The 14,889-nt window shown below is 45.4% G+C and overlaps 1 protein-coding gene across 2 annotated transcripts in view; it reads left to right on the top strand.

The window, feature by feature from the left end:
- Nucleotides 1–1,632: 1,632 nt before the first annotated feature.
- The window catches only part of Slc22a15 (solute carrier family 22 member 15), a 62,130-nt gene continuing 48,873 nt past the window's right edge, over nucleotides 1,633–14,889 (top strand). For both annotated transcript variants that reach the window (XM_036190033.1, XM_036190034.1), the window contains exons 1-2: nucleotides 1,633–1,776; nucleotides 12,685–12,897. In XM_036190033.1, the coding sequence (XP_036045926.1) occupies nucleotides 1,690–1,776; nucleotides 12,685–12,897 (300 nt within the window). In that variant the 5' untranslated portion in view covers nucleotides 1,633–1,689. The remainder of the gene's footprint in view (nucleotides 1,777–12,684; nucleotides 12,898–14,889) is intronic.

Here is a 14,889-nt window from a genome sequence, read left to right as displayed (position 1 = left end):
TTAGTGATCACTGGGGAAGGGCCCAGCCATGGTGGGTGGACCATCCCTGGGCTGTTGGTCCTGGATTCTATATGAAGGAAGACTGAGCAAGCCAGGGGAAGCAAATAGCACCCTTCTACCGCCTCTGCATCAGCTCCTGCCTCTGGGGTCCTGCCCTGTGTGAGTTCCTGACCTGACTTCCTTCAGTGATGAACAGCAATGCTGAAGTGTAAGCCAAATAAACCCTTTCCTCCCCAACTTGCTTTTTGGTCGTGGTGTTTTGTTGCAGAAATAGAAACCCTAAATAGGACATGGGTACTACACTCACCACCTCCAAACTTCCCATATTCAACTACCTTGAGTATCCTTTTAAAAAAATAATTAGGTAGGTGACCAATAAAAGGTAGTTACCAATAAACAACAGACATCATAATTAATGGGAAATTGTAGAAGCACGACAAGGATGCTGGCAAGACAAGGGGACCTCCTGGCCATCAGTTACACTCTGCATTATATTTGGGGGGGGGGTAGTTTTAATTATCAAAACCTTGTCCCAGTTGGGAAAGGAATCTCAGCGAGGTACAGTCCAAATTAGGTTGGCCCCAGACATGCTTCTGAGGGATTTTTGAAACTGGGTTGAGTTAGGAAGGCCCACCCTGAATATGGGTGTGGCCATTTCATGGGTTGGGCCCTGGATTGAATGAGAGAAAAGGAGAAGGCTAGCTGATCGCTGGCGTGCATATATTCTTTCATTCATTGCCCTCTTGACTGTAGATGTCATGTTATTAGCTGCTAAAGTTCCTGGTGCCTTGACTTCCCAGCAATAATGGACTGTAACTGGAATTGTGAGCCAAATAAACTCTTTCTCCCCTAAGTTACTTCTGTCACGGTATTTTATCACACCAACCGAAAACCAAGGCAAGCTGAGTGATGGTTTAGATCAGTGGTTCTCAACCTTCCTAACGCTGTGACCCATTAATACAGTTCCTCATGTTGTGGTGACCCCCGCCCCCAACCATAAAATTATTTCGTTGCTACTTCACAACTGTAATTTTGCTACTGTTATGAACTGTAATGCAAATATCTGATATGTAACCCTTGTGAAAGGGCCTCTGAACCCTTGAAGGGTCATGACCCACAGGTCGAGAACCGCTCGTTTAGCCACTTTGAATGGTAAGCAACCCATAAACCCAGGATTAGGGTAGTAGGGGCGTGAGGGGACTAACACCGGTAACCTGTCTCCACACCTCTCCAGGCAAACTGCATCGACAACAGACTTGGCCACCGGGACCCCTTGCCCTGTGTCTTGTCCGCGGCATCCCTCTGCATCCCTCTGCCTCGTGCGCAGGGCCGAGCCCCGCGGGACCGGCGTGGAGCTCCCGGCCCCTCCCGTGGATCCCCGTGGCCGCCCGCGCCGCAACCACTTCCTCTTTCCCTTCCGCGCGCGCCAGCCAACCGCTCGCCAAAAAAAAAAAAAAATTCCTGTCGCTTCTGACAGGAAGCGGGGAGGCCGCGCCCGAGCGACCAGCGGTGCATCTCGGCCGCGCCCCGGGACGCGGTGGGCCGCAGGGTCCCGCCTGGGCCTGGGCCTGGGTCTGGGCCTCAGCCCCGCCCGGCCCAGTCCTCCAGCCCGCTGGGCCCGGTCCTCCCTCCCCGCCCGGCCGGGTCCTCCGGCGCGGTGGCGGCCCGGTCCTCAGCCGCGAGCTGGTCATGGAGGTGGAGGAGGCGTTCCAGGCGGTGGGCGAGATGGGCCTCTACCAGATGTACTTGTGCTTCCTGCTGGCCGTGCTGCTGCAGGTGAGTTCCCGGCGGCTCCCCACGGCCCGCGGGACGCGCTCAGCTCGGGGGCCCCAGGGATGGAGTGAGAGCCGGGCGGGAGGGGGCGGGCGGGCGCCGCGCGGTGGCGGGCCAGCCACTCAGCTCTCCCAGGCTGTCACCCCCGAGCGTGGCACTGTCACTTAGGCGCCAGAGCTAGTTAAGCGATGAAAACCATTGCCTGAGTGAGATCTGCTGCAAAAACGAAAGGGAGTCGGTACCCTAACCCGTGGCTCTACCATCCTGCAGTCGAAGACGGAGATGGCGCGGACCCACAAAAGGTTGGAGCTTCGAGGCCCTCTCTGAGCTCGCGGGGACTTCCTATTAAGGGGGCTTTCCATGCATGGGATTTATTTCTCCGTGGGTGGTTTAAAGTTCTACAGGGTTATTCAGCACCGAGGCCAGCTTCGGTCCTATGGTATAGGGAAATGATACCATCTGTATAGTGTCGTTTATTTTATAGAATTCCCAGAACCCATTTGCACACCTCAACCTAAAACTCTTTGATTCTAGGGTGCCTTAGAGGTTCACTCTTGTAATCGCAGCACTATGGAAACTGAGGCAGAAGGATTGCCTCTCCTTTCAGGCATATTCAAGGCCAGCCTGAGCTTCTTAGTTCCCCGGGATGCAGGTCAGTGGTAAAGCCTTAGCAAGTGCAAGCCTCTGGGTTTGATCACTAGCATCAGGGCTGGAAGGGGAAGCTAGCTCCCTGCCCAGGAGGCTTGCATTCCTGGGATGAAGTGAGGTGTGATGAGGCAGACAGACTGACAGCTAAGCCAAGAGTTAAGGTGTGATGGTGTTATTCCAAGGGAAGTACTGGCTGGACACAGATGCAGCCAGAGCCCACAAGATGCTTCAGCAATGCAAAGATGTAGCTGCAGGACCGGAGGCGGTGAGATCAAAGTTGACTTATTGATTCTCTTTTCCGATTAAACCTTCAAAAATTCAGTTGATTTCACCACCAGCCAGAAAAATGGTTCCAGTGGTGATATATGGAAAACATTCTCTTAACAGAATAAAAATTAGTTAATACAGAAAAGTAGAATTGTAACTGCAATATCTGATCTTTGTATAATAGTTTCTTTGACAGTAGTAGTCTCTCTAGCCAGGAATTCCAAGTATATAATTTCTCTCTGGGCAGTCCGTTCTAGCCCCTCTCTATCCACGTTCCGCTTCCTGTACTAGCATCTTCTTACTTACTTAGCTAGGTGTCCGCCAACTTAGAATGAATCTTTCTTGAGTGCGGTACTGAAAAGACAGTATTCTGGGTCGGGACCTGTGAACTTTCCTGTACTTTTTATTCTCCCACTGCCAGCTGGAGATCCAACCCCAGAGCCTCGTGCTTTTTACACAAGAGCTTTACAGCTGATCTACAGCCCACCCCAGGCCTCCCAAACCTTGGTTAATGACTGACCTAGGTCACTGTAGTTTGTTAAGGAAGAGTTCCAAGCCCGTGATCTTGATCACTCACTAACCCTTGATTGACCTACAGTTGGTATTTGCCAGGTTTTAGAGGGTTATTGGCAGTGGGTGATTGTTTTTGCCTTGTAGGTGTGGGCTCTCTCTGTCACCCTGTTCCTTCCTCCAGCTGGGATGAAGTCCCTGCTATACAAGTGATGAGAGTCACACCATGAGCATTCTGAAGACCTTACTGTATCATAGTCTGAGGTCAGCCTGAAGACCTTACTGTATCATAGTCTTGGTTGAGCCTCCTATTAGTCTGGGTTCTCTAGAGGAACATCACACACACACACACACACACACACACACACACACACACACACAGAGATTTATTAGAATGGCTTACAGGCTGTGGTCCAGCTAGTCTAACAATGGCTCTCTACAACAGAAAGTCTAAGAATCCAGTTGCCTTCCAAGAATCCAGTTGTTCAGTTCCCGAGGCTAGATGTCTCATCTGGTCATCAGAATCTCAAATAGGCTGTAATGACAGTAAAGGAATGGACTTGCCAGCAAAAACAAGAGCAAGCAGACAATGAGCAAAAGCTTTCTTCTTTCCTGTCCTTTATAGGCTGCCAACAGAAAGTGTGGCCCAGATTAAAGGTGCATCTTCCAACTTCAAAAGATCTGGCTTAAAAGAGGCCCTTCCCACTTTTTAAATGATTTAATTAAGAAAAAAAAAAAATCCCTCATCGGTGTACCCAGACGCTTGGGCTTTAGTTAATTCCAGATGTAGTCAAGCTGACAACCAAGGACAGCCCTCACAGGTCTCATGAGGGTTATGATGAACTGGAGACTTTTGGCTGATTGTTTATACCAGCTTTAGTGGGTAGGGCCCTGAGCCACACTGGCCTCAGTTATATTCTCAGGAACAATGGTTACCTTGGACTGCCCACGTGTATAACACAGATAAGGTGCAAGTCCTTTAGATACTTTCCTCATGGGGAGGCTGTGGCCATATAAGAGGTCTACTGCCGTACAGGCAGTACAGAGGGCTTCTTAGGGTCTGGACTATTTCAGAAAGTGAAGTGTGGTTTGGAAAGCATCTAGTCCGATGCTCCCACAGATCCCAATGGCATGCTTGGCAAGGCCACCCACAGCTCTTGACAGTGCCCTGACGGAGCAGGTGTCACCTTCCAAGAAAGCACAAAGGAAGTCATTATAAATGTGAAAGCAGACGATGTGAACAGAGTAGACAGACCGAGTAGACAGACTGCTGGTCCAGCACCTTATCACTGCAGCAGCATGGTTGAGTGAGCTTATGCAAATGACCTCTCAGTCCTTACCAAGCCTTTGGAGGTAGCTGGTCGGGAAAGCTTGTTTTGCAAAGTTAGAGGGGTTTTTTTCCCCCTAGTCTTTAACATTCAATACTTTATCTAATCAACATGACTATGAGGCCAGCATAGACTGAACGATTAAATAAGGATTTATAGCTATCCCTGTGGATTCCAGTTTGAAGGTTTTCTTAAAGTTGCCCCTTACCTAGTAGTAATAATTGGCATAATTCATAGACATGGAGGTTTTTAGAACATTAGATTGTGTCCCCACTACAGTTGGAAGAGCTATTTTATGACCAATAGGTAATCAAACTGAAAGGCACACAGGTTGGTAATCTTCTCTCTGGTTTCCTTGACCAAAGCTCAAACAAACCAATGTCTGTAGTCTCCATAACTGTGGGCATGCCACAGATAGTATCTGATGATCATGGAGGGAAAAGAGAGAGTGTAGAGAAAAGAAAAACAACAACAGTTCTTCAGAGTGTACCAGGGGCACATTTTGGTGTATATCCTTCCAGAACTTTTACTAAGTAAATATGCACATAGCCCTTCTTTTGCAGAAATGTATATTATCACTAAGTTTTGTCTCTTGGCAATGTTTAGATGCCTTGCCAATGTTGAGAGGTAACTCCACCAGAGAACACACACAGACACTCTTAAAACCCAATAGAGAGTCTGTTTTGCTAGCCAGCAGCCGCACAGAGAACTTGCCCAAATCATGAAGCCTCAAGCCTCACTGTCCCTTGTCTTTTATTCACAAACATCACATACTTTGGTTACCAAGAACAGTTAGCAAGATGCCAAACTACAAGCCAAAAGGCAAGGTTGGGATGTTTAGGGACTTTACTGGATCCTGGAACTATGGAAAAGGTCTTTGATGGATTTGGTTTTTCCTGTTTGGGCAGGTGTTAGGGCCTATGTGCTGGGTTCTAAGGTAAGAATGATGCTTTCAACAAGGCATCAGTTGTGCTAAGGTTGGGGACCTGTTACAATAGTCACAAATCAATAGCTTCATGTAGCATAAATCCTAATTGTTCTTAATAACAAAAACCTGGAGCCAGATATGGGGGTAAATGCTAAAAGATCAGAGAGACAAAGGAGCCAGCCACAGCCACTTCTTGCCTCGCCAACTCTTCAGCCTGAAAGGGGCTGAGCTCCTGTCTCCACCCCTTATCATCACTTCCTCTCTCTGCCCAGCCATATCACTTCCTGTTTCCTCCTCCCAAGTGCTGGGATTAAAGATGTGTGCCACCACTGCCTGGCCTCTGTGGTTAACTAGTTGTTAACTCTGCCCTCTTATCTCCAGGCAAGCTTTATTTGTTAGAGCATAAACAAAATATCAACACAGCTTTGTATTTTATTTTTAACAGCTGCAGCATAAGATCCTTGTTATATGTCCATTCCATAGCTTGTTTATCAGTTTCTTGTTTTCAATTCAGAACCACACACTGTGGTGCTGGGCTCTTCTTTGTTCTGTCCTTCACCTCTTGCCTGTTCAGTGACACTTCCCTTCTCAAACAATGAGAAAACATTACCTAATAACACTCTTTTATTTCACTGTATTTGTTATTCATTCTATTTAAATTTTTTAAAAATAATTTTAAAGTACTTTAAATAATGTAGAGAATAATTCACAAGCCAGCATGCACTTATTTTCAGGTTGAATAGTACTAATATTTTTCCATATTTATTTAAGGTTGTATTATAGTTCAGCTTGTAATAATATCACCTAGGATGTGAGATTATGCCTATACCTAATGAATAGCTGTATTGTTGAGATCTGACCATGCATTGTTCCAGGAGCTGGTATGTGTGACATTGGGGCTCAAACTTGGCAGGGCAGGCTGTTGGGGATGGAGTATGTGTTTGGAAGCCTATCAGAACTGACTGGGGTCTGCCGTTCTCACTGCCTGCATTCTCAATGAAAAAGATGCCTCTGGTCATAGACTTAAACATTTGCCTGGCCAAGAAATCAGAGCAGGTAAAGGCAGATCCAGATGAGGTTGTGGTTGCAGGCCCAGCTGCTGTACTGGTCCAACTAAACCAGCTAGTCTATGGCTGTGAATGTGGAGCACAAAAGCACCTACCCCAGCATATTGAGCACAAAGCCAAAAATAGCAGCCCTTCACAGTCACACCTCCTCCCTAAATCTTGCCTGTAACATCTGTTTGAGGGCTGCCCTTCAAGACAAGAGCATCCCAGACAACACTTGACCTTGTAACATTTTATGTATCTTGGGCAGTTCCGTCTGTCAACTGACAGCTGTACTGATAACGAATTGTACTTTCATGTTGACTTACTTGCAAAAAAAGTTTTGAATTGAGGGCTGGTAAGCCAGCTCAGGCAGGTAAGGTGCCTGATGCCAAGCTTGAAGACCCGAGTTTGATTCCCTGGACCCTTCTACCCTGGTAGAAGGAGAGGACCAAATTGTCCCCCAACTTGTCCTCTGACCTCCACACTCACACCCTTTCCCCCAAATTAAGTACGAATGTAATACAATTTTAGAAATTGATTTAGAAGAAACTCATGAATATAGCACATAGAAAACAGACCAAGAGCACTTGCAGGGCCATCACATGACAGAGATTGGAAGAAACTTGCGTTATCCCAGGAGTGTGCTGTCTGCTCTCTCTCCTCTGTCTGAGCTATTGCATTTGCCAAGATTCCTTCCCTAAAAACTTTAACTCACCGGCTGCACTTACACAGTATGGCATACACTTTGCCCTGAACACCCTCTCTCTTCTCTTATGAACTTCATTTGACTTGAAAGAGAGAAATAGGTACTGATAAAAGTATTTCCCCAAATCTTAGTTAAGTAGTAGGATAAAAAACAAGATGCCAGAAACAGTTTTGTTGGCTTTTTGTTGTTGTTTTAACCCATTTGTTTGTTTGTGTACTTATTTTTGAGTCAAGGGCTCACTATGTAGCTATGGCTGACCTCAAACCCACAGAGATCCTCCTGCCTCTGCTCCCACCAAGTGTTGTGATTAAAGGCATGCTTCACCACACCTGACCCAGAGTTACTGAGTTTGATTAACTTTTTGCCATACCATTCTGTAAGGAATTAGTTTGAACATACATATGATATGCTGTTGTAACAGTTGTACACAGGGGGTTTAGAGGGATACAGACATGCATGAATGTTATTGTCTTTACAGGTCTTTAAAATGTTAAAGTTAACCCCATCTATACATACAGCCATGCAAAGCACCATTTCCCTAGTAAGTAATGTGCCCAGCCATTGGAAAGTTAGGGAAGAGACTGGGGTTTACTGCAGCCTTCAGAAGGATGAAGCTTAGATTTAGAGAGAAACTTGAAGGTCATTTTATATGGAAAAACACCCTTGCAGAAGTGGAGAATACCTCACACCTGTGCTACTGCTACAGTGTGTGTTAGATGGGGCTGGAGAGATGGCTCAGAAGTTAAGAGCCCTGGCTGCTCTTCCAGGGAAAAGTTGTGTATTTCACACTGGAAAAGGTACAGGGAGGCTGCTGGGGAGTTAGTTAAAGTTTAGGAGAAGGGATTCTTGGCAAAAGCAATAATCCAGCCAGAGGAGGGAGAGCAGATAGCACACTTCTTAGGGCTCCATGAAAATATCCTAGAGTTAACTCAGTTTCTTCCAAACTCTGTCGTGTGCTGTCCTTGCAAGTGCTGGACCTGAGTTTGGTTCCCTGCACCACCCATATCAGGCAGCTACTCACACACATGCATATACTATGTGGCATACATTCACAAACACCCATGCACATATACAGTCCATTAAAACAAATAAACAAGTTATACTGAATCTATTTTGGAGCTGGTAGGCAACAGTCAATCTTCACCCTGATCCAGGAAGTCTCTGCCGATGCCATTTGGGGAGTCCTGGTACACACTGCTTGCATAATACTGCACAACTTTGCTGTTCAGTAAAGAAGTATCCCAATGGATCCTCCGAGAGGCTAGTTAGATAGGCGTGCATAGGCAAAGATCTTTAAGATCCAATTGTATTGCAAGAAGACATGAGTGTAGAGAGTGTGACTGTAGCTGAGCCTCAGACTCAGGTTAAGACCCGTGTGCTCTCAACAGCACATGGTAAGTCACACCTGGGAGTGAGTAGGCCAGGGCAGGCAGCTTGTGTGCGTGGACTAGTTAGCAAGTGGATTATAGGAAAGAAATCCTGTACCCACTAACACAATTCAACCAGAAGAGTTGGCTGAGGAGTTTCAGGAAACTGAGCTGGTATCTGTAGATGGATTAGAGTAGAGAAGAGAGGCACCAGTGGTGTAGACTGTGTGAATTCCACACTTTAAACCTCTGAAATACATCCTCCTCAGCAAGTCCCTCAGTCAAGACCTAATAATGCTCTCTGCTCCAGGCACTGGAGGGACTTATTCACACAGTGTTTCTGGTTGACCAGTTAAACAGTTGAGTCCTAAGTGCATAAAACACTAAGAGTAATGCCAGCAATGAATTCAACTTTGATTTTTGTCCTTTATGTTCACCTGAAAAGGGTCTGCCCCTAAAGTTAGATGAACCCACTCTCATCTTGGTTTGTGGTTAGAGAAAACCTTGAATGGTTTTTAATTGCCCTGTGTCTTGTTCCGACTCACAAAGCAAGTATCAGGCATAACCATGACTTCACAGTGTAGGGTTGGGATGGTTTCCTGAGACGTATTATGAAAGCTCATAATGGTGTTACTACAAAATTACTTTAGAAACCTTCACTTTCAGAAACTTGCAATTTCAATACCCTTGAATCATTGTAAGTGTAATTCCACTGGAGCGAGGGGTGGAATGGGGGGATCCAGCCATCTGTGGTACTTGTTCTTCCCTGGAGCTGGAGCCCGAGGGCATAAATGATTTATTTGAGATGTTGTTATCCCACATGGAAGGAGAATAGATGGTGGTTTCTCACTGTGGCTTTAGAGCCCATCTGCTGATAGGTGTTACTTCATTGAACAAAAATGTGGGTGAGTGTGCAGAGTGATAATAAAGACTGAGAGACTGCTTTCGTTCTCTGGGGGACAGAGTCCGATTGTGAACTGTGTGAAGACTGTCACAGTCAAAAATGGCAAACCAAAGAAAATCACCCCCATGTTGTGTGGAGGTGGTACATTTCAGGGCTGGTTGTGTCCTGTTTGACTTCCTATGACCACGTAACCCGAGGATCCCCCTCTGGTATGGAAGGCCAATGTTAATGTAGCTATGGACCTGGAGCCTCACTTCTCTGACCTAACCTCATGGTGCTCTTGTGTAATGTTTATCACACAGCATGGCTGCTACCTGCCTACTGTGTCTGCCTGGTGAGTAACAAAGCTGAGCATGACCATGGGCTGGCGCTGCACAGAAGAGTTGCATATGTTTAGCCTCTCTGTTAACGGAAAAATGATGAACCCATGTATTGAGCACCTTGAATGTGTATGTGTGTACGTGTGCATGCACACTCAGGCTTGTTCATAAAGGGGACCAAGAAGACATTGTGAGAGGGGCAGGGGAGGGCAGAGAGGATGAGAAAGATAGAAAGTGCTTATTCTGCTTACAGATGGCTAGGGATGAAGTGTGCTCACAGTGCTTAAGACATACAGTGCTGATTAACTAGTTTCTGTTGTTCCCTATGAATAAAGCGATGCAATAGCACCTCTTTGTTTTGAACTGTTTTCCCCAAATTGTAGTATATACCCAGAACAGTGGCCTTCATGAGGCACACCTCAGGTGAGAGGATCCATTAGAGCATCTCCTCTTTTATCTAGAATATTGCTTATCCTAGAGCAATCCAGATAAAAATATTATGGACTAATATATATTCAGCAGAAACCTATACTAGGAATGGCATATAGCTAGCATTATAAAAGCATGTGCTGATGTCCTTCTTGGTCACTTATTCATCTCCCTTGTTGAGTGTGGGGACCCTGGGTTATTTATTTTGGAAGCCAAAAGATGAGTCAGACATAACAAATATGCATGAGCATGACTTCTAGACCACTGGAGAGGAAGCTGAGTCGGTGAGGAAACCGGTAAATGAGCCTGACTTTCAGAGAGTTAGAAGCATTTTAACATTGCTTGACAGGAGACGGTGCCTCTGGGGAATGGAGCGGAGTGCACGGAGGTAGAGGGGCACAGTTAAAGAGGGAACGTGGCTGGTTTGTTTTGCCTGATGAGAGGCTGTGCTTTGAGTCTTCTCCTGCACTCCCTTGGCCCATGTTTTTCATTTCTTTATACCCATCAATTAAATTTCAGCAGATTGTAATCAGAGGGGCAGTTGCTAAATGGATGAAAGTGGCTTTGTAATTATAGCTACTGCTAGATGTATAATCTGTTTGTTCTTGTGATTATTAAGGTTTTTATTTTTATAAGCTGATTGCTTCCTCTTCTAAAATGTCCTTAATAGTATGCAAATAAGGTCCAAGAAGCATGGACGCCTGGGAACATATTTTCCTTTGTACCTTATAATAAATCTCACAGCATATGAACCATGGTAGCTTTGTCCTTCTCCCAAAAGGTCCACAGTCCATCCACTCAAAATAGTTTGGGACTGCTTTGTGTCCCCTCAGCCTTACCAAGAAGAAAGAAGTCACAATTCAGATTTTGCATTAGCTTCTGATAAATGCACAAAATATCACGACTCCTTTTCTCTTTCCTTGACTAATTCCATTGTCTACCACTGATAAAATCCCACTGTTAGTTCTTCTGTTTATCTACTGAGCTCAACATGCCCTGCAGAATGGTGTGGAAAGAGCACCCAGGTAGAGTTCTTGGTGAACTGAACAGGAATCCTCTGATAGACTGCCTGTCTTTATATGCCTCTGTCAGCTCTTACAGTGAGTGGGCTCATGGCCATACACTGATAGAAATCACATGCTTTGTATTTTTAAGACACTCTGTTTAGTGGTATTTTAAGACCAAGTTCAAAGTTAACAGGGATCTTATTTTCTTAAAATAAGATTGTCTTAACTTGCAGACTAATTATGTATTTTCTTAGTGAATTTCAAATCTGAAATTATCATCCAGAAGTGAGAGCTAACATAAACAGATATCCATATTAGTAAAGTCTGAGAGGGCTCAACACCCCATAAAACCAACTGTGAGAAGTCACCAGATCTACAGCAATCGGCAGATGGTGTATGTATTCAGTAACTATTTCTTGAATGAATTGGTGCTGTATTTTTTCCTCATTAATGAACAGTTATGGTTAGATTAAACCAAGATTAAATACAGCTACAACTTGTAATCTGGATATGCCTGAGATTCTGAATATTTTTAAGTCTTATGAGTTGCATGTCACATTTTAAAACAAAGTGCTGTTTGGATTGTGTGTCCAAAGCCAAGCGCCTCCTGGCTCCTGGGAACTGATTATTTGAGCTGGAAACATGGCTGAGAAGGAAATAACTGGAATGTCAGTCTTTTAAAGCAGAGCCAGTGGTGTGGGCTTTGCTGCCAGTGCTGTACAGTATCACACAGAGCCCATGGCATCAGACACATCCCAGATGTGGAAGGAAAACTGTCTGAAGAAGCACCAAGTGCCCCACGAATGGACTGAATGGACTGCTGGTGCCCCATAGCGTGGGACGCTGCTTCTTCATGTTTTCTTCCTGGCTTCTCTGGGGCCCATTTCTAGCTAACACAAGACAAAACATAGAATCAAGACCCCCTCCCCACCCCTTTCTTCCCCCTCCTCTCTTCTTCCTCTTCCTCCTCATCTTCTTTGGTTATTTGTTTTTACTTTATGTTTGTGCATGTTTTACCTGCATGTATGTATGTGTACTACATGCATGTCTGGTGCCTGTGGAGGTCAGAAAAGGGCATAGGATTCCCTGGAACTGGGGTTGTGGATGGTTCTGAACCACCGTGTAGGTGCTGGGAAGGAAATCTGGTTCCTCTGGAAGGGGACCTGCCCATCTTCCTCTTTTTCTTTGTCTGCCTGAGTTAGAGTATCATGTATTTCAAGCTTTCTTGAACTCACTGTGTAACTGAAGATGAACTTGGACTTCGGATCCTTCTGCCTCCATCCTCTAAATACTGGAATTACAGAAGTGATGTACCAGGCATGGTTTATGCAGTGGTAGGCAAACACTCTACCAGCTGAGCTACATCCGTAGCCTAATCACTGTATCTTTCAAGTTTTCTTCACACATGTCCATGTCTGCAGCATTTGATTCTGTGTGTTTCCTTTCAGCTTTATGTGGCCACAGAAGCCATCCTCATTGCACTAATTGGAGCTACACCATCGTATCACTGGGACATGGCCGAGCTACTGCCCAACCAGAGCCACAGCAATCAGTCAGATGGCAAAGACCAGGCCTTTGGTGACTGGCTTCTGACCGCCAATGGCAGTGAGATCCATAAGCACGTGCATTTCAGCAACAGCTTTACCTCTATCGCCTCTGAGGTAAGCAATCACCAAACTAGCCAGGTGACATAGGTAGAAATTCCAGAAGAGCTTATTTTGACTGGAGAGCCTTTCAAAGGTGAATTAAAGCCGCCCAGGTCCCTCTTACCACAAATGCTAGCAGAGGAAAGCCAGGGGACCACAAGTGGTCTAACTGTACTTCCCAGAGAATATGTTTCAGTCACATGCTGTGTGTAGACACAGGACACCTTGGCGGCACAGGGCAAAGTACAGAGGGTGCCCTGCTCTGAGGGGCCACTGCTGGCCAAGAGACTTTGGTGCAGCAGAGCCAACCAGAGATGAAGTGGCTCAGAAGAGTCTACTGAGGGTAGCATCAGGAAATCAGGCTTTGATCGTCCCTGTATCTCCATAGCCCAGGAGCAATCATGGTACCGCCCCCTATGCCCACTAGCCACTTCAAAAGACAAGTAGCATCATTGATTATTTACTATAGACCAGGCATTGTGACATTTTATAGGTCTGTCTTATTTACTCAGACTAATTTTATGGGGTAGGCTGTTTTCTCCATTTGGCAGATGGAGAAACCAAGATGAGGTTAAGCTTGACTTATAAGGACAGTGTTGGTGTTTGAGTGGGGATTTGTCTTAACTCGGAAGCTGTGCTCTTCACTCTGTTTCCAAGAAAGAACATACAGCCTGCGTCCAGACTGGAGTGCACATCTCTTAGGTTCTTTTTGACTGGCAACAGTGGCCAAATATTTTTGTACTTACTTGTGAGTAATTTCAAACTGACGGAGCAGAGAATGTAGCTCAGTAGTAATCTGCTGGCCTGTCATATATGGAGCCCTAAGTTCTATTCTTAGAACTCTTTTCTTCTTGGGGAGACTAGGGAAGACATGCCAGGCCTCTTCTGCCTTACATTTTAAATACGGAATCGTTTATCTTTCTCAAAGTCTTACTCTATTGGAAGGGTGAAGCACCACTGTGTCTGCCCTAGTACATCTCCTCATCCAGAGTGTGGGAGCCATGTGCGAGCTCTCAGGCTGCTCCTGCCTGGCACCTTAGAGCTCTGTCTGATGGGGTTGTTTGAAGTGGTCGGTACAGGTGGCTTCCAGCGTCCCTGTTGTTCCCAAAATGTCATTCAGTGGAGAACTAGCAACAGAGCAGATTAGTGGCTGGTGAACAAGGCCAGGAGCTTGTCTGGGCACACAGGTGGCTTTCAGGTGTGCTGGCCACTCCCAGGTCTGTGCAGCAAGTTGGGTTCATCTTAATTGCAGTTGAAATGCAGCTCCAAGCCGACCCCCATTCTTAGCACTGATTCCATTCCAGTTCCCCTCCAGTTTTCAACTGTTTTCACAGTCTTCATATTGGCAGTATTGAAATAGTCTGTGGAATATACACAGTACAAGACATAGCTCTTGTTGAAATTATTTAGTCTAAAAGTCAAAGTTTCAAAGCAAGTGCTTGGGCCAGCATGATAATGACTGAGAGGGTAAAGGTACCTGTCGCCATGTCTGATGGCCTGAGTTTGAGACCTAGACCCACATGGTAGAGTGAGAAAACCAAGTCCTGCAGATTGTCCTCTGATTTTGACAAATGCACTATGGCATGCATGTTCTCCACCCCACTAAACAAATGAAAATAAAATAAAGCAAGAACTTCCCCTTTGCCTGTGTAGAGAGATACCAAGATAGTGTTTACAGAACTCTACAGTCTAGGATACTGTGTTAAAACCCACAGTTCATAGCTTCTACCAACATCTTATTGTACTTGATCTTGAAGAACTGTTTTCTGGAGGGTTTGGGAAGGGTGAATAAAGGGTTATGTGATTAACATGGAATTTAATTTTTTAAAAATCCTCGAATCTAGGAGTCTTGACTATTCTCAAATGAGCTAATAGTCATTGGGATGGATTTATGTAGCAAATTGCTGTCTGCTGTATTCAAATTATTCCCTGAGCTCTGACTCCTACAGAAAACACCAAATATCATGGAGACACACAATTATCATGCTTAATTAATGTTTGCAACCA

Source organism: Onychomys torridus, chromosome 6, assembly GCF_903995425.1.
Source record: "Onychomys torridus chromosome 6, mOncTor1.1, whole genome shotgun sequence".
Taxonomy (NCBI): Eukaryota; Metazoa; Chordata; class Mammalia; order Rodentia; family Cricetidae; genus Onychomys; species Onychomys torridus.
The sequence above is the reverse complement of the archived record's forward strand: the minus strand, read 5'-3'. Positions and strand labels throughout refer to the sequence as shown.